The sequence below is a fragment of the Calidris pugnax genome, unplaced genomic scaffold, assembly GCF_001431845.1.
Source record: "Calidris pugnax isolate Ruff unplaced genomic scaffold, ASM143184v1 scaffold27, whole genome shotgun sequence".
In the NCBI taxonomy this organism is placed as follows: domain Eukaryota; kingdom Metazoa; phylum Chordata; class Aves; order Charadriiformes; family Scolopacidae; genus Calidris; species Calidris pugnax.
In genome coordinates this window covers 17,357,302-17,376,402 of record NW_015090893.1, presented here as the reverse complement: position 1 = coordinate 17,376,402, position 19,101 = coordinate 17,357,302, and the positions used below count along the sequence as shown (strand labels likewise).

General features: G+C 43.6%; 1 protein-coding gene across 5 annotated transcripts in view; it reads right to left on the bottom strand.

Annotated features, from left to right (window-relative positions):
- Positions 1 to 4,220: 4,220 nt before the first annotated feature.
- The window catches only part of FSTL4 (follistatin-like 4), a 295,675-nt gene continuing 280,794 nt past the window's right edge, over positions 4,221 to 19,101 (bottom strand). For 2 of the 5 annotated variants that reach the window (XM_014948312.1, XM_014948314.1), the window contains 5 exons: positions 18,789 to 18,907; positions 15,842 to 15,991; positions 14,752 to 14,859; positions 11,014 to 11,123; positions 4,221 to 7,565 (listed from right to left, as the gene is read on the bottom strand). In XM_014948312.1, coding sequence (XP_014803798.1) covers positions 6,863 to 7,565; positions 11,014 to 11,123; positions 14,752 to 14,859; positions 15,842 to 15,991; positions 18,789 to 18,907 — 1,190 coding nt within the window. In that variant the 3' untranslated portion in view covers positions 4,221 to 6,862. Of the gene's footprint in view, positions 7,566 to 11,013; positions 11,124 to 14,592; positions 14,701 to 14,751; positions 14,860 to 15,841; positions 15,992 to 18,788; positions 18,908 to 19,101 lie in introns of all 5 variants that reach the window. The other 3 variants (XM_014948309.1, XM_014948313.1, XM_014948311.1) reach the window with 2 other exon arrangements.

The following is a 19,101-nucleotide window of genomic DNA, read 5'->3' as shown; positions in this document are numbered from 1 at the left end:
AAGCCAGTAGTTGGCCTGTGTTTGTGGTCCACCAATATTTTTGACCCTGTATTTTAAAGTAATTGTCTTGGATTCTATGTAAAAATAAAACTGGACCCCAATGCGACGCTCCAAGTACAGAGAAATATAATATAGCTGCTCACATTGAACTGTCTGCACAACAGGCTGTTCGGGGCTGATGTTCAGCTTGGGGAAATTCAGCATCTTTAATGCTCAGGTACAGTAGGTACTGGCCTGCAGGGGCAGCTGTGCTGAAATGGATGAGGGTTGAAAGTAGGAAATAATATAGTTGTTTTTTTAAAAAAATAAAAGCTAATAGCTGATGCCTTATTCCTCTTTTTTAACTTGGTTGGACCTACTAAAAGAAAAGGGAGGTGGGAGGCCAGGATGCCAGCCTGGTCTCCCTGCCTGACCCCACTCAGATCAGGCTTTGCCAGTCCTCGAAGCAAATCCTTTGCAGAAATTATGCCCTTTCCTGTGCAGAAACTTCCCTCCACTTTCTGGAAGTCAATTAACACCGAATTTACTGTGACCTTAAATAGAACATTAAAACCTCTCCCTCTGCGATACCCTTTGCAGTCAAAAATAAAAATAAAAAATCCCCCCTTCAGGTAGTGCTCCCCTCTCTGCTCTGCTGTGATTGAAAGGCAAAGTGCCAGCCACCACTGCATCCTCCTGCTGCAAGTTAAAGAGAAGCTGGAAAGTCACAGCTCCTGGGTTGGGCACCCTGTGGCGCAGAGAGCGATGTGGCATCACGGACATGCGGCCGTGGGGAGCAACCTTTGCTAATGTGGGAATTTGAGTTTTACTTCTGGAAATGCCAGTGCTCTGACCTTTGTAAATTGGGATGGGCTTCGTGTTTGATTTAGTGCTTGTCTTGTTTACGAGCCGCAGCTGGCTTTCTGCTCTCTGCTGTGCTTACTGCCTTTATCTGATGGCTTTGGACAAGTGTCAAAGACACCACAGACTGCCAAGGGTTAGATGCTGAAGTGCTTAATTAAGCGAGCCTCTAGGCAGTGGCAATTTGCATGGTAGAAGCACCACAGCAGGGCTCGTCTTTTTTTTTTTTTTTTAAGTTACTACTATAAAAAAAAAAAAAAGGCTCTTTTTTTGGTCTTGCTTTTGTCTTGCATTTGGAAACTACGACCCATGTTCCCTGCCGTGTGTCTCAAACTTAAGTTGAGGCCTACAAGAGCCTTGTTCACCTTTGAGTTTAGCACCACAAGCACAAGTTTGTCTCCCTTTTTCAGGAGTTTTCTTTTTTCTTACGATGAAGGGACAAATAAAATTAAAAGGAGGAAGGAAAACAGAGCTTCTTTATTAGCCAGTCATGTCTGTGAGGACTGTAAGTCACCCAAGCACCCTGTGTGGAGGCGCCGAGGGTCATTAACAGCACCGGTCCATCTTGCCGCAGGGCTCTGCGGGACCGACCTTCCGTGCTCTACACACTGAGTTATGGGCATCATCTCGGCTGGAGCAGAGTCTTGATCAGGCCAAGAACATAACACTGGTGATGCTCAAACCCTCCTGCTCCACCTGCACGGGCTGTAAATCCCACCTCATGGCACCGGGCAGCTGCGGGACTTCAGCGTCTACGGGGTTTTGGGAAACGCATGAGGCTGGGTGGCAGCAGCCAGCTCGCACTGCATGCAATAAAAATAGAGATGAATAGTTGCGGGTCTGTATTCGCAGCCCCCTTCATCACACGGCCCCCAGCCAGGCTGCAGCTCAGCCCCACAGCTCAGGCACCAGCCCCGAGTCAGCACCTTTGCATTTTGGGGGCACCCTGATTTTTTCCAGAGGTGAGATTGATGCCTGTCCACAGCTTTTCTCTGTTTTCAGGGTTGTTTAAAAAAAAAAAAATCCTCATGGCCTTGCTATTTTATTCTTTATTTCTAGAGATCAGTGTTAAAAAAGAACCAACCCTCTCGGTTGAGGCAGGTTAAAAATAAGGGTGACATTTCAGGGTTCTATTTCTTCCTCTAGCTCTCGTCCCTGGCTCACTGTGCTTGGTTGGGAGTTTGTCCCATCCTCAACACAAATATTGCAGCCCCCATCTTTTTTCTAAAAGAAACATGCAGGTTTTCCTGGTCTCCAGATGCAGAGATTTCACCGGGTTGTATTTCAACCTAATTCAAAAGGTAACAAGGGAAAAAAATTAATAAAAATCTCTTGCTCCAGCGAGGACAGGGTGAGGTCACCATGGGGATGTGGCAGGAGCTGAGGTGCTGCAGCACCAGGGAAGAGATGCACGAAGGGGGGAAGAACAGGTGAAATCCAAAGAGGAGTTCAAAGCATCTGGGGAACCCCAACAGGTGTTACCCATTGTGAAAGTCCAGATAAGGAATTGGAGACAGGTGTGAGGGAGAGTGGGGAGAGGGGAAGCTTGCCGGGCTGGAAGGGAGCTCTTTGGAGCACGTGGCAGCATTGGAGGAGGTAAGCATAACATTAATCTCTGCTTTCTTTGCTATAAGCTAACTGTATTGTATGGTTTGAGGGGTTTTTTTGTTAGCCTAAGAGAAAATCATATAATCGTTGAATGGTTTGAGTTGGAAGGGACTTAAAGATCATCCAGTTCCTCCCCTGCCCTGGGCAGGGACACCTCCCACCAGCCCAGGTTGCTCCAAGCCCCCTCCAAGCTGGTCTTGAACCTTTCCAGGGATGGGGCAGCCACAGCTTCTCTGGGCAACCAGGTTCTCACCACCCTCAAAGCACAGAATTTCTTCCTAATCTCTCATCTAAATCTCCCCTCTTTCAAATTAAAACGTTCTCCCTCATCCTATCACTCCACTCCTTGATCAAGAGTGTGCAAAATGTGCAAGGCGTGAGTCAGGCAATAAATGAGGGTTTTGGCAGGGAGGCAGAGTGGGAGCTGTAACGTGGTATGGGAAGCAGGCACTGGCCGCTCACCTTGCGGGATGCACTTCATTAGAACAAGCAGGAATTACCCACAGATTATCTAAGGGAGAATTTATCCAAGCACGAGGTGGAGAGTCATAGGATGGGAAATCCCTGAGGTTGAGTGTCCCAGATCCAGGAGTTCGATGAAGAGAAGCAGCAGCTATGTGTATAACCCTAGGGATGTTGACTTAAAATAAAGCCCTGGATGCAAAGGGACAAAGTGGGTCCTAGGGAAAAAAATACACAGGCATCACACCATGCCCATATCTTTGATGAATAACCAGGTTATTGCACTCATGTCAGTGCTTATGTCTCCCCCAGCCTCAGCTCCCACTCTCCTATTCATTTTGTTGGCCTGCTGTAGGGTCATAGGGGGAATTAGCTGTTATCTCCTTACAGAATTGAGATCTTGGCCTTTTCATCTGCTTTATGCAGTACCCAATACACTCCTGGGCACTCTAGTAATTAAGACCTAATCATGGTATAAATCAAGTAAATAAGTACTTGTCAACAGGTCATCTGGACTTGAGTGTCTCTCGGGCAAAGCCGTGCTCATGGAGGTCAACCCAGTCAAAGGGCCCAACTCCTCCAAGGAGGGTGAAGGGTTTTTTGATGCCTCCCCCCTCGCTAAGCCCCTTTGGCAGGAGTGATTGAGCAGACCTGCCAGTTTCCCATCTCCCACCCATGCCCACCTCTTCCCGCTGACATTTTTAGGGACTTTTTTCGATTTTTTTTTTTTTTTTGTAGTAGTAAAAAAAAGTAATGAAAGTATTAAATGGTAAGAATATGTTAATTATTGTCACAGACTCCAAATTAAGGCACTTGTGATTTTTCTCTCTAATTTAAAAGTGGATGGTTTCTAAATAGTCACTGAAGTGCATAGTTAATGATGTTAAGTAAAACCCTCTCTCATTCAGAAAGTGAAAATATTGAGGGAAATACTAAGTCAAAACATTACTTCCATTGTACTGATATTTAACCTCAAAATTCATCTGATCTTGGGACTAGAATCTTATTCTCAATGAGGGACTATTTTTTCCATGATTCTAGTGTCAGAATACCCAACTGATAATTGAGTGTTATGTGATAACTGAAGGGCCATTATTTCAATTTAAATTCATTTCAATTAATCACTGTGATTAATTAATTTATTAGCTAGGAATTGATTGTGAACTGGTGGAGAACATGAAGGGAGTGGGTAAAGAACTGCAAACATGGGAGAGTAGTCTCCTTGACAGAGTTGAAAGGCAAAAATGAATTGAAGCATTTTCGGAGTATATATAAAATTCCTGTGTCATAAAAAAAAATAAAAATCAGAGTAACAAATGTGCAGCACTTTAATGTCAGATTTGACTGTCATTGGAACTGTTCACAAGTTGTGTGGACAATCTAAGTTGTACTTCATTTTCTAAGTATGATATATAACCATTAGGATAATTTAGAAAACACATCACCAGAACCTGGGCTGAAGAGGGAAGAAAGGGAACATCTTTGGAAGGTCCGAGTGGGATTTTTCAAGTGAACGCTATTCCAATATTTTGCAACAAACAGGAAGAAGTGAGGTCTGTTACACATCTTTCACAGCCTATATATAAACCAGCCTCAAAGAATATTTACCTGAACAGATATATACAGGTTGTTTTTTTTTTTTTTAATATTCTTAAAAAAGTAATATTTGCTTGATCTATGACACAATGAACGTCTCTACAGGGAAACTTACCATAGGCATAATAAAATATTCAAGAAGTCATGAAAGATAACACGAGAGCAGTGTTTGGCCTTGGTAAAACACATTTAGGATGACTGCAATGTATGGATACAGCTTCGTTCAAGAAAGGAGTTGTGCATATTTAAAGGTACTTACAAAGCTGGTCTTCTCCTTTCCTTGACATGGGTATGTTTCCTAACTGGGTGAATAGAAAATCACGGACACCATGCATTGCTAAAGGAAGGCTATGCCAATCTGTTTTCTATGTCTGTGTTGCAATGATGGGATAGTCTCTTCTAACCCCTATGGCTCATAAGTGAAAAGAGGTGTAGGTTTCAGCCTATGGGTGTTGAAGGGCAATTTCAAGGACTCCATGTTTAATGAATTCATAGGATTCAGCTCCCCTTCTTCGTCTGTCTGAACAGATTTTTATATATTATCTATAGAACCGAAATGGTTTAAATTACTTCAGGTCTATAGCCACGCTAAAATGCTACTCTTTTGGTAGAAGTCTAACACTTACAGCAAAGATTACCAACGTTAGTCTGCATCTTTCTCATTTAAAATCCCTCTGTGTGCATTGTGAAATGGGTGACTTTAAGCATCTGTGGAGGAAAATAATTACCGCGCCACTTCATACCACTGGGTGTGTTCAGCAGCTGCTTTCCTACAAACTCTGGGCAACGAGGTCATTCACAAAACGAGCTGGGTCTTTGAAAAGGCCGATGGGTGGCTCCAATGCAACAGATGTTTACCTTCAGAGAGAGTCTTCACCCACCTCAAGACCATACTTTCAAAGCTGTATGTGAGATACAACCACTCGGATGCGCCCATTGGCGCACAACCGGCTCCCCCGGTTCGCACAGCCGTAGCTGCTCTCCCCCTGATTACTTCACGGTGATGGATATAGAAAGTTACAAAAAAACCCCACAACTAGAAAAGTTTTTATATCTTCCAAATGTGCAAATGGATCTGTATTTTTATGGGAGCTCGAGTGAAATTTTTCAATACCAGCTGTTGCATTCTAGGGCAATTCGGCTGGTTTTACACGAAATCTCTTTGCTCATAACTAAAAGATAATTGACTATAAACAAGAGTGCTATAAATGGGAAGAAAAAAAAAATCACAAAGAAAAATTGTTTCCCAGGGTGTCTGAAAAGAAATAGGCAAATTAAGTCTATGACTAGAAAATGAGTGAGTTTCCTATTAAAAATGCCCTCTGTCATTGTAGCTATTATTTTATGAAGAAACAAGTGACTTCAGTGCTATTAAATATTTAATGAGAGAGACCAACAGTCTCTAGAAGTGTTGCTGCCTCCTATGGGAATAACTGTAACTAATTCTCTGCCCCCCAAGAGCAGATTTTGCATATTGTGCCCAAACTGACCACGCTCAGAAGCTACTGAAGGACTAATGCCTCCTTCTCAACAAAATTGTTTTACAAACTCTCCCCCTCAGTGTCTCCTGGCTCCTGTAATGGCCTGGATATTTCATGCCAAATTTCTCAAATACAATCACACAAATATGCATTAGAAGAAGGGGGAGGACTCGTAACGTTGCCTTCAGTAGTTCCAAGAGCAAAATTCAGCGCAGAAGAAAGCAAGCTGACAGTTACTATTTCTGTTATGCCTCCTCCTGAAATCGCATCCGCGAATCCTCCCAAAGCCATCCTGCAGAGAAAACCGATCAGTTTTCATTAAATCCCTCTCCTAGGTTTCTGTGGGTTGCAAACTGCTCTCTGATGCTTAGTTTCCCTCATCACCCAAAGGTGAATTTTAACTGCGGTCGTTGCTTCTGTGGCCTCTCTGTGTTGGGGTGGGGATAGTCAGCACAGCTAACGGGCAAGGTATCCGGGAAAGAAAACGGATGGCTTGAACAGAACATAAAAGCTCCTCAGTATGGAAACTCAGAATCTGTTTTGTTCTACAGAATCGCTAGGTTTCGTGGCTTATACGATATCTCAGTGGAGATATTATTCGCTTCCCAGCATTTTTCTCATAACCACAAATCATACCCCCAAATAAAAAATATCCCTTCAAAACCACTTCCTATTAGCAGAGCATACCTTATATTAGAAAACTTGCAAGTAGACCAGTGTTGTACCATGAAGCCTATACAGGGGTTTTTTGTTTGTTTTTGCTTTTTTTTTCTTTTTTTTCCCAGTGTAAAAATATACAATACTACTGCTCCTTTGTTGCAGCGTAAAGGTCCAACCGGTACTTGCCTGCCAAAGGCTCTACTGCTACTGCCCTTTCATACCTCTCCAACCCAGACCACTGTGTTACCCCTCCTTATACCCGAAACCTCACAGCGTAACGTGTTTTGCCTCCCATTTATAACAAACAATGAATCTTTAGCTGGTGTAATGAGATACTGTCCAAATAATCCACTGTCTTTCATAATTCTGTTGTAGTTGCTCCAGGGCCAGTCTTTGGATGGGAGAGGGTCCTTTAAATTCTTCAGTACATTCATTTTCCCCGTCGACAGCTCTACAAAAAGCACATCTGTTTGCAAATGTGAAGTAGCATATAGATAGTACTGATTGCCTTCAGTGAAAGAGGGTTGAAATGTCAGATCAGATATGTGTATGTTTGTTTGTAAGTCATAAATCAACTTGATTTCCCCTCGGACAGTAAGAGCCTGGACTTTGATCCTGCCACTGTCTTCATCTGCACTGACCAAGTAGCGTCCGTCGGGTGAGATATAGGGGGTGCCCGATACGTCGCCGTTGGGGCCGATGACGGCATCGGTAACACTGTCAATAATGAGCTGTGGTGACGCAGGCCCCGACCTATTCCTCCTACACTGGACAAAGAAGTAGCCGCCCAGGTGGGTGTAGGCCATGGTCTGCGGTAGGCAGCTACGGTTTTTGAAGTTGATAGTCTTGATGTGGGTCACAGTTTCCAGGTCGATTTTGTGAACCGCGGGTTTCGATTTGTTAAAGACGAAGCCAAACCTGAAATAGAACACACGACACTGAAGTCATCTCTGGAGACACGGTGATAGGCCTGAGAAAAGACCAAAGTCAGCAGAACTGGGGAACTCTATCCTGTTGGTTTCGTAAGCGTGTGCAGTAATGTTGTCTCTGTTCTGTAAGAAATCTTCCTGGTTTTAGTGCTTCTAAATCACGCTAAAAGGAGGTATATATTTCAGTTAAAATTAGCAACCTAATCCTGGAAGCCTGAAGAAACTCTTGGGTATTTGAAAAACATCTTCAAGAGCTGAAGCCTTTTATTGGCAAGACCAATTTACAATAGGAGTGATACCAAGACTTGGGTGTTTTCTAGGCTAGTGTTGACCAGTTTTGTATTTAATCTGCTTCAGGTCTAGAGAGATGTAATTCAATATATACTCAAGACTTCTTCAATCTCAACATAGAAAACTGTTCAAAATATAGCATATCCCTGCCAGGTTGGTGCCAGAGAGGAATGCTGAGCTGTGTGTATAACCACTGAGAGAAGACCATGTCCCACCTCGTCTCATAAATCATAGCACCAGAGGGTAGCCCTGATGTGCGTTTGCTACCCGTGGTACCTGGGGACCACTGCAGGAGCTGGCATAGCATATCCCTGCCAGGTTGGTGCCAGAGAGGAATGCTGAGCTGTGTGTATAACCACTGAGAGAAGACCATGTCCCACCTCGTCTCATAAATCATAGCACCAGAGGGTAGCCCTGATGTGCGTTTGCTACAGGAGCTGGAAATATATACTCAAGACTTCTTCAATCTCAACATAGAAAACTGTTCAAAATATAGCATATCCCTGCCAGGTTGGTGCCAGAGAGGAATGCTGAGCTGTGTGTATAACCACTGAGAGAAGACCATGTCCCACCTCGTCTCATAAATCATAGCACCAGAGGGTAGCCCTGATGTGCGTTTGCTACCCGTGGTACCTGGGGACCACTGCAGGAGCTGGCAAGGCTGAGGTGTAGAGACTGTATTAACCACTGTCCTGCCAGCCCAGGGAAAGTGTAAAACATTTCTCGAGGAACACGACCAGCCAGGGCACGCTGAAGAAAAGGGGTCTTTGTTTTCTGTCTCGAGAGAGGGCAGCCAACAGCGAGCGGAAAATAAATGTTCTGTAAAAGATATATGCTGTAGCACATCTGACCTTTGCTGAAGACAAGAAAAGGTCAAGAATAGCCAAGAAAGGTTTCTGCTTAATTTGAGAGGGAGCCCATAGAAACGGCCTGTTTGTGTTCCCCTGGATTCACAGGTCACTGATACTGACTCGCAAAAACTAATTTTACATCGAGTATCTTTTCATCCATTCAATGCAGACAGAGGGAAATGAAGTGAGTGCTTAGTTTTGTATCTCTTCCCCAAAAGATGTAAAATTGCTTTGTGAAACGTGGAGGGCAACGTGCTTGCGTGCAGATGATATATATTTTGCCTAAAACACTGGGTTTATTTCTTTATTCTTAATCCATCTGTCAATGAGACATTCGGCAATGACTTCACTTCTAAAGAACGAGCCAATGTAGTGTATGATTCCATGAAAATCACTGGGCTAAGCCTTTCATTTTCCCATTATACTTACATCCATTAGAGACTTCAGAAAATATCTGCAGTGGAGACTCGTGGTGCACTCTGTGTGTGGAAATTGGATATGACACTTGTATTTCTCCTGGATGAATGCATTTTAAGTACACTTTAAAAAATGCTTTCCCTTACAGCAGTTTTTTTTTCCCAAGACTTCCTTAATACTTGGCCAAATGCCTGAAGAAGTTAAGAAATGGTTCTTATCATAAACTTTAATTTAAAAAAGTGGGTCAGAATGCGTTTTATGTGCACATGGCTGCAGAAGAGGCGCAGCGCTTGCATGAAATCTGTGATCTGAAATCTCAAAGAAAACCTTGCACTTAGAGAGTTTTTAATAGACAACAATCTACCCTGGGAACTAATAAAAATGGATACATTCCTAGATATCCATCTGAAATAACAGGCAGCTGAAATACATATGCAGAAACATTTGCATACAAATATTTTTGGGCTCGTGGAAGAGATTGCTTAAATATTCACCTTCCTGGGAAATGCTGGTATTGCCATTTATTGTTTCTGAGTGGAGAATTTAGAACATGATCTCAGTAAGTCTCATTAGACTGTGAGCAATTATTTTTCTCTGCTGACGGTGAGAGAGAGCGGACAAAAATCTGGCCCTGAACAAATGAAATAGGAAATTAGGCACAGCATTCTCCGTTTTGCATGTGGAAAACCATAGACAATTATCTACATTTAATATTTCTTATGGAAGATTGTCTTTATAAGTCTGATTAATCACACTGAATCAAAAAGACAATCAAATATAAAAAAGTGTAATTCCCCCTTCGTGTCTTTGAACTCAGACCATACCTTCTCATCTCAGGCTTTAACATTCAGCAGAGTCATCTACCTCCTGGCACTACTATTAGTCACAGCCATATTTTGAAAGCAAACAGGAAAAATGAGGTACGGAAAAATTAAGAACGACAGCCATGAAGTATGTCTCATTATTTTGTGTTGCAGGAAGCAAAGTTATTTATTTTGGATCAGATTCAACCCATAATCATTTAAGTGTGACCTCCCTGTCCTCGGTGTTCACTGCAGGGAACCTAAGATTAATGTGAGGAGTTGCATTATGATTTCTTGAGTGTTTAACTTAGTTAAAGTATATCAGGGACAGAAGATGGTTAAACAGTTGTTATGTTGTAACATGGTAAGAATAGTATAAATTGCTGTGCAGTTATCATCAATTTTGATAATGTTAATAGGAGGCTTCCTGTGCCTGCTGGGAAGCAGCCAGTATTACTCCAAGTTATTAGTATGTTAGTTACACAATGTCATTAACCACTACATCACATTAACACTCAAAACCGATGGTTCATAGAAGTGTTTTTTTTTTTTTTTTAATATGCAGCGTGTACCATTTTTCTGCTCAAACCATACACCTCACACAGAGATCCAATATTTGAACAAGTTGGAGACACGTGGAAGAACCATGCTTTATGCTTCAGGCAGAATAAACTTTCAGCACTTCGGGCAGTAAGCCTTTGACATAGGTTTTTTGCCCAGATCCATAAAGTGGTTTTGAGGCAGGAAAGGCAACTTTTGGGTCATCAAGTTCCTGGCACAAGCAAGCCAGGGCAGTGGGTCACACTTTGCTGCAAGGAAGCATGGCTGACCAAGTGGAGGCTTGAATGCCTGTGCATGGTGTAAGGGAAGGCCAGGTTTTGTTTTTGCTGTTTCATTCATTTGCTGAATAACTGTTGGTAATTTGCTCCATTTGACACGTGAAAATGAAGATAAAAATAGCTTGATCACGAATTCACTTATTGACATTTGTAAAGTGCTGTAAGATTATTAGAAAGGTGCCCACCAGAAGAGAGCGGCGTGGTCACCGTTGCTACTCATTAAGATCATTTCTTACCTAACGTGATTAATAATAAGATTTGTAGGTGGTATAAAAAAATCATCCACTCCTTCAAACGGCGTGCGGATAACGTGCTGATCCTCCCCTGCGCTGGCCTCTGGTATTACCTACAATAAATACACACAAGGCTGAGCACAAGGACAAGCAGAGAGAAAGGTAAATACAGATTACAGAGTCATACACGGGACCGAGTGGCTTTTTCCCAGGGATGTAGTAGACTCAAACTGATTAATGACTTAAAAATATTGTTTGGTGTAGCTGTCCTGAAAAGGGTGTGCTAATAAATAGTATTTGAGGCGTGACATTTGTAAGGTAAGCACACAACTTGACTTTCATAAGACGTTCATATCTCGAGAAAGAGCAGTCATGCAGGAGCTGAAGTAGCATGACAACAGTAAGAACATCGTAATTTATTCCTCGCTGTCTAAAATAAACATGTATTTCACGGTTATATTTATTAATCTCACTTAAATGCACAGCGATAATTTACCAGCTTGAAGGATCAAACACTAACTCACAGCAGTTAATTACCACTTTGAAGGAGAAGAGCTGTTCTTCCATCTACCACACCATATAAAGCTCAGGGAGGAGCAGAGAGGGGGCTCTTTGTCTGTCCCTCCCCGGCTGTGGGAACTCAGCTCCTCCACCACTCCAGAAGAGGAGAGGTAGTTTTCAATAATTTAAGTTCTCAATAAATAACTTTTCAATAATTAAAATGTTAAATACTCCAACTGTTTGCTCCATTCAAGATGACTTTAGTCCGTTCATTAGGAACTTCCGCTGCTCTAATGTGCAACAGTAGTTGCTTGGAATTTATAGCTACATAATTCATGAAGGAAATGCTAAAACCCTCCAAGGTTTGGTTCAGACAGCTGTTCTGGTCGTGCCATTTAGATGTCTTCCAATTAGACGGCTCAAGAGAGATGCCCACTCTTGCACAGTGCTTTCACGAGGCCAGACATTTGCTTCCCAGAAGCCAGTAAACACCAGCATCCCATTAGTCGGCTGCACGAGCTGTTTGATAAATCCCCGACTTCCAAAGAATGAGTGGAAATTTAGACCAACCTCTGCAGCAGCATCTTTGTTAAAATAGATAATTTATTGCATGTCTGCAACTAACCACTGCTGGTTTTAAGAACGAACTTTGCCAAATTAGTCACTGCCCACCTTTTGGGAAAGAAGGTCAGAAAAAAGAAAAGATCTGCTGATGCTGATGGTAATCTCATTCTCTACATGTGTAACTGCACTTCATAAAGAGAACAGAAAGGACTATCTGAGAGCTGGAGTGTTATAACAAGTTTCCAACTGTGCAGATGGTGTGTTCTTCTTAATAATCACATGCTTGTGCCATCTCTCCTTTAATTACAGAAACCTCTCACAGCTGGATGGAAGAAATTAAGTCAGAAAGGGTAAAGAGTGCCCATTTTGTCTCCTTATACCCTGTACAGGGAACTGCTCATCCCCAGGTGAGACAAAGCTGTTGGCTTTGCCTCACAAGCCTTTGTTTATTTGCCCCCATTCTGTTTCTGGCATCTTTTCCTGAAATTGCCCATGTTGAGTTCCTGGTCCATTCTCCATTCTTGAAAGCCCACAGGCTGCAGCCGTTATCTCAGATGGAGCATGTGGCTGGTGGGGATGGCTCATCCGACCTTCATGGGGCAGCATCTCCAGCGAAGCCTTGGGCAGCCCCACAACTAACGTAGCCCTAGGGTTTTGTAGGTTTTTAGGTCAGAAAGCGCAGCCAGCCTTCTTCTCTGCCTGCTGGGGAATGCTTTAATGTAGACTTAGAAGCAAACCTTTCTGATAGGAGTATTCACATGACACCTATGTTTCCAGAAAGGTTGGGCAGCAAGTGCCAGAAAATAACTACTAGAGAAGGGTATGTCTGGATGGATCAAATCAGCTCTGGTGTCAACTCTGTCATATAACATATTTACAGCAGCAAAACACTCTATTAGATGCATATAGCAAAACACGTCTATTAGATGCATAGACATAAGTGTTTCTAAACCATCAACAGAAGAGTGAATCTTCCAGGGAAATCTAGAAAGAAAGCTAATTGAATTGTGCAAACCTATGTGCATCACTGTGTCCCAATATCACTGTGGGTCTGATGGTGCTGACCATGGAGAAGCTCCAGGGACCTCACTGGCATCCCTTCGGTGCAGTCACTGACAACCAATAACAGAATTTGTCCCTGAGGTTTTACTTCTGCTGTTTATGCTTTTCTGTTCATGCCCTAGAGAGCTCTTTTCTGCATTTCACTACGAAAGCAACAGCTCTACCACATAATGCTCCATCATCATTAGAAAGGAGGTGAAGGCATGTGAGAGACAAGCGACAAAGTGAGTTTAAGGAAAATAAGTAACTATTTAGTGCACTGGCAGAGAACCTGGACTTCTCCTATATGAAAGATAGGAAAAGGTAAACGCCTTGACCCACTGGAAAACAGGGTGGTTTTACTCGATGCATAACAAGGGTGGTAGGTAAGTAATACCGAGAGAGTTATGAATCTTCAGGCACAGTACAATTCATTCTCCTTTTGATGCTTCTTTTATATGCAATGCCCTCAAATTCTTTGCAGACAGCAAAATCACAGGTCATTATAACATGTGAGGAGGGTGTGCTGCAGCTCTGCAGTGAGCACACACTTGGTCCCTACCGTAGGGTTATCCTTGAAAGTGATGCTCAGCCTGACTTACACCTCCGTTGAAACACTACCAACAACCTGAATAGCCACAGATTTCATAGAATAGAATCATAGAGTGGTTTGGGTTGGAAGGGACCTCAAAGATCATCTAGTTCCAAGCCCCCTGCCCTGGGCAGGGACACCTCCCACTAGAGCAGGTTGCTCAAGGCCCCATCCAGCCTGGCCTTGAACCCCTCCAGGGATGGGGCATCCACAACTTCCCTGGGCAACCTGTTCCAGTGTCTCACCACCCTCATAGTAAAAAATTTCTTCCTGATATCTAATCTGAATCTTTTTTCTTCCAATTTAAAACCGTTTCCCCTTGTCCTATCATTACCCTTCCTGGCACAGAGTCCCTCCCCAGCTCTTCTATAGGCACCCTTCAGATATTGAAAGGCCGCTATAAGGTCTCCCTGGAGACCTTATATTTCCATGCGGAAAGTACCCTCTTTGTGGCTTCTTGGTACCCACTGCTTTTAGACCTCAATCAAGATAAAAAGAAGCTGCACTCATGCCGGGTGCACAAATGACCCAGAGCGTGGCAGCTCGTGCTGCTCACAGTCAGCTGCCAGCCCTTGCTGTCTGACTCCACGGCACTTGGCTCTGCCATCAGCCTTAAAACTAAAACAGACCTTGGCAACAAAGCGGTCCTGCTGCCAGCCCACGGCACAGTCGTTGCTCAAAAACAAATTAAACAGCAGGAAAAATATGTGAGGATGGATGGATGGAGGAGGGATGACTAAAACGCGCTAGATATGCAAATTGAAAGAGCAGCTTTATAGCCAGCCCATTAAATGCTGTTAATTACCTGCAACCAACCAGCCACCAGCTTGCCACCGATGCTGCCAAGCCAAGGAAGGGCAAAGGCCCAGTGCATAAGGACTTACCTGCAACGTTGGTGAGGATTTCCGCATGTCACCCCAGCTGAGCACCCAGACTTGGTCGTGGGACTTGTCGTAGTGTAATTTGGTTGGCAACGGGTCAACATCTAAGGACTTTAAAAAAAACAAAAAGGAAGGGCAAAGGCCCAGTGCATAAGGACTTACCTGCAGGGTTGGTGAGGATTTCCGCATGTTCCCCCAGCTAAGGACCCAGACTTGGTCGTGGGACTTGTCGTAGTGTAATTTGGTTGGCAATGGGTCAACATCTAAGGACTTTAAAAAAAACAGAGATGGGTATTTACATCCTGACCCAAATGCACATGATGAATATTACAGAATCACAGAATGCTACGGGGTTGGAAGGGACCTCTGGAGATCATCTAGTCCAACCCCCTGCCAGAGTAGGTCCACCCAGAGCAGGTTGCACAGGAACGTGTCCAGGTGGGGTTTGGAATGTCTCCAGATGGAGACCCCACCACCTCTCTGGGCAGCCTCTTCCAGGGCTCTGCCACCCTCACAGGAAAGAAGTTCCTCCTCATGTTTAGATGGAACCTCCTATGTTCAAGTTTGTGCCTGTTCCCTCTTGTCCTGTCCCTGGGCACCACTGAAAAAAGACTGGCCCCATCCTCCTGACACCCACCCTTTAAGTATTTATAGGCGTTGATCAGATCATTATTCTCTTCTCCAGGCTAAAAGGTCACAAATCCCTCAGCCTTTCCTCATAAGAGAGACGTCACAGACATTCCCACGTACCACAGTTACACCCATTTGTGCCGCTCTGCACAATTACCTTCAAATCAATTAGGGGATCAGCAGCACCAGCAGGAGAAAAATCTGTCTGCTCAGTGCCGTTTTCTGGCCAGACATCACTCCATCTTATGCTGTTACTTATTGCCAGCAGATCAGGGGCCAATTTCTGCTTGAGTTATACCCACACCAGTTCATTCTTCCCAAACCGCTTATAACCGAGGTCAGGCAGTAGCTCAGTGAGCATAAGCCAGAAATTGGCTCCAGCATTATTTTACCACGCTAGCTGCAAGCCTGGCTGCAGATGCAGCTCCAAGATGATGATAAAGAGCCTATAAAGAAGTTTTTTCCCCACCAGTGAAGTTACACCGTGACCCCATGGCTGAAAGCAACACAGGCCCAACTTTTTAGTGATGTCAGCAGCTCCACTGGGCAAAGATCTACTTTTTTTTGGTCCCATACCAAAGTCTTTTGCGGTCACTGAATAAAGCATTCCCCTCCTAAGTACCTGCACAGCTTTCTGAGTCTGGATATCAATTATCACTACTCTGTTCTGCTTAGGCTGTGTCACATAAATGTACTTGTCTCTGACATTGACTGCTGAAGCCCAGAGGCAGGACTGAGTGCCTTCGCCTTCCACTCTGGGACAGATCTCTTCCTGAGGAAAGAAAAAAAGAAGAGGAGAAAAGGTTTAATTTCTACAAGTTCAGGGCCTGGAGCAGCAAGGAGCTTAGCTTTGGAAAATCATAGAAATAAAAAAATCCACGGGGATTCCATTAGGATGATTTTTTTCCCCCCTTCTTTCCTGGAAACCATGAAATACTTATTTTATCAGGTAGCACACTGCAATCTGGCTCTATCCTGTGACATTAAACAGCTGGACCTCCTGCAAGCTGACGTGGGATTTAAGTAACCACAAAGTCCATGGATCTATCTTTAGAAGTACGCCATGGTTCATCAAGACTAGCAGTTCTGCCAGCATTTATTAGCAAAATAAATATAACTCTGTGCTGTGCTTTGAAAACACAGAGATTTACATTAATTGAATCACAGCTCTATATTTTTCATAAAGTCTTCACTTTCAGTTCAGGAGAGTGTGATCCAAGATGTTTGAGCTCAGGGAAACACTAGGAAAACAAGCAGGGTCCTACAGTCTATTGCTCCAACACAGAAACTTATCTTCAAAAGGAACTAAATCCTGTTACTGTGTACCAAATCCTATTCACAGGTGCCTGATGCCATATTTTGTTTCTGATACTCTCTGAGTCCAGTGCAAAAGTGGTATTAGCTTTAGTGGGAGCTCACTGGCCCCCTAACCTTGAAGAGTCTCACGCGATCTCACTCACAAGCCTCTACATGTTGGCTGCCCTTCATTTCTTTTCCTGCTCTCAAGTTACTTTATGTGAAAGAGCATTTGTGTGGGACCAGGCTGTGGTGTAGGAAACAAGGGTAAAACTAAATGAAGACATATATATTTCAGTGAGCACAACTGTTGGTCTTAAATTTTGCCAATACAACAGCCGGGTCACTTTAAATAACAGCCCAACCTCCCTAAGGGGAAAGCAATTAGAGCAGCAGAGCTTGTTTGGGGAAAGAGAAGGTACAAACTAAAGCAATTCCAGCACCAGGTCTGTATTACAGCGATGGCTGTGGATAAAAAGATTTCACCTCTAAGCAGCCCAGCTCTGTCAGCTCAGTACCTTGATGGAGACCATGTGTAAGGGAAGATACAAGACTCAACAGCTTGACTGCGTTTTCCTTCTGGGCCCTCCAGCTGGGCTGGGGATCTATGCTACTGCAAGCTAAAACATGTTACAAAAGCCAGGCATTGACGCCCAACACCTGACATCCTCCAAACTACCCTCCTCATCCTCAGCTGAGTGCTGCAGCTTGGGGTCTCACCACATGGCATCCACCCAAACCAACAGGAGCAGGGAAAGGTCACTGGCCTTTCTACTCTACCTGCTTTTGTGTGTGCCCTCTAATAGCAAATGAAGAAACCTTTGTTGCAGAAACCCTCCTGAAGTTGCAGGCTGGTGTCACTGTCTACGTGGCAAACACTCAACACACTAAAAGCAAAAAGGGAGGAGAAAAAAGTCAATCTTCCCTCCACCAGGGCAAAAGGCTCTATGAACCCTTAGAGGTCTCTCTGAAGGCAGCCAAGTAATGATGTTAAAAATACCTTTCATGCCCACCACTGTGCTGACATTATTTCCTTAAGTGCCCTCTCTCCTTTGTTCTTTTCAAGCTGTTTCTCCAGAACCACCTCTTCAATATTTACAGCTCTTTGGAAAAGAAACACAAGATTTCTGTCTTTGAGTAGCAACAGCTCAAGTGTGGCTTGATAATAGTAAGCCCATGCTAAGGACCTGTCTTAGGGGGAACATCACTCTGGATTTCTACCAAGGTGTATTAAAATCCAGTGGAAAAAAAACCCCAATATCAACTAGAAAGTTATTGAAATTAAAAAAATACTGAAAATAGACTCACAAGAAGATCTTGACCCACGGCAGAAAAGCCTGATTCTAGGGATAGGGATAGGGATTTCCCCCATTTATTCCTCCCCGAATTGAAAGCAAGGTTGAGTCCTTCAGAAGGGAGCCACATTCTCATCTTTCCCTGTAAGCCAAGCCTTTAAAAAAACTAAGAAAGCATTTCTGGATGTATTTCAGCACCTGTATTTTATGAGATTTGATAGTTTCTTGAGTTTTCATATGATGTGTGTTACCACGGAAGAGTACACAACACAGGTCACTGGAAACATTGGCCTCACAGGGCCTCCAGGCACGTGTTATGCCAGTTGCTGTGTTGAACTCCAGTGCTTGACATTCACTGACACCTGAACAAATTTTCCTTGTGGCTTCCTAAAGCAAGTGTTAGGTAAACTCAGAGCTGGCAGAAAATACTGGACAGCAAAGGAGGACAGCATGGGTCTCTGGTTCAGCAGATGCAGAGGACCAGCATGGCACAACGATCTTCTGTGCATTCTGACTCACCTCCCTGCCATGGTATAACCTGGGAAACTATCTCCAAAGAGCAGAAAGTAGCCCACTCCTTTGCCTATGAAGCCATCAGTAAAAGGGGCCAGTTAGCACCAGTGAGTGATGTCTCCATCTCGCTGCTACTGACTTCTGTACTTCCCCTACATCCCAGCTACAACTTTTGGGCATGGGTATGTAAATAGGTCAAACAGGACAAGTGAAAGTCTTTGCCTACATTTTGACATGATAACTAGTCAAATTCTCTGCAGCATGTCAGTAATCCTCCATGTCAGTCTTATATGTGGTTCCCTCAATTTTCAAGAGGAGAAGTTGATATACCTCGGGGAAGCCACACGAAGCCCACCAAGCTCCAACATCACTATGTCAAACGGGTCCTTTAGTAATCACAACCTTTGAAGAGATTAAGAGAAAGTTTCCCAGCTGTCGGCGGTAGCTGCTGGGTTTAGGACTTACATAGCTTGTGAAAATCCTCTCTTCGGGCCTGATGTGTCTCCGGATTTCACATTCGTTTGGCTGAAGGACTGTGATCCCATCATCAGAAAAGACATAGAACATATTCCCAACACTCAGGCCTTGAAGGGGGATAAAGCAAAAGGAGTAGGATTTTTTTAATGTATGTATCCATAAGCTGTTAGGACTTTTCTTAAGAACTCCCCCTCCTCCCCCAACAAACAAAAATCTGCCTTACATAAAAGTTGGTCATTTGGATGCAGTCGGTGCATTCACAAAATCAAATTTCATGTCACAACGAGGGCTTCAAGGAGTG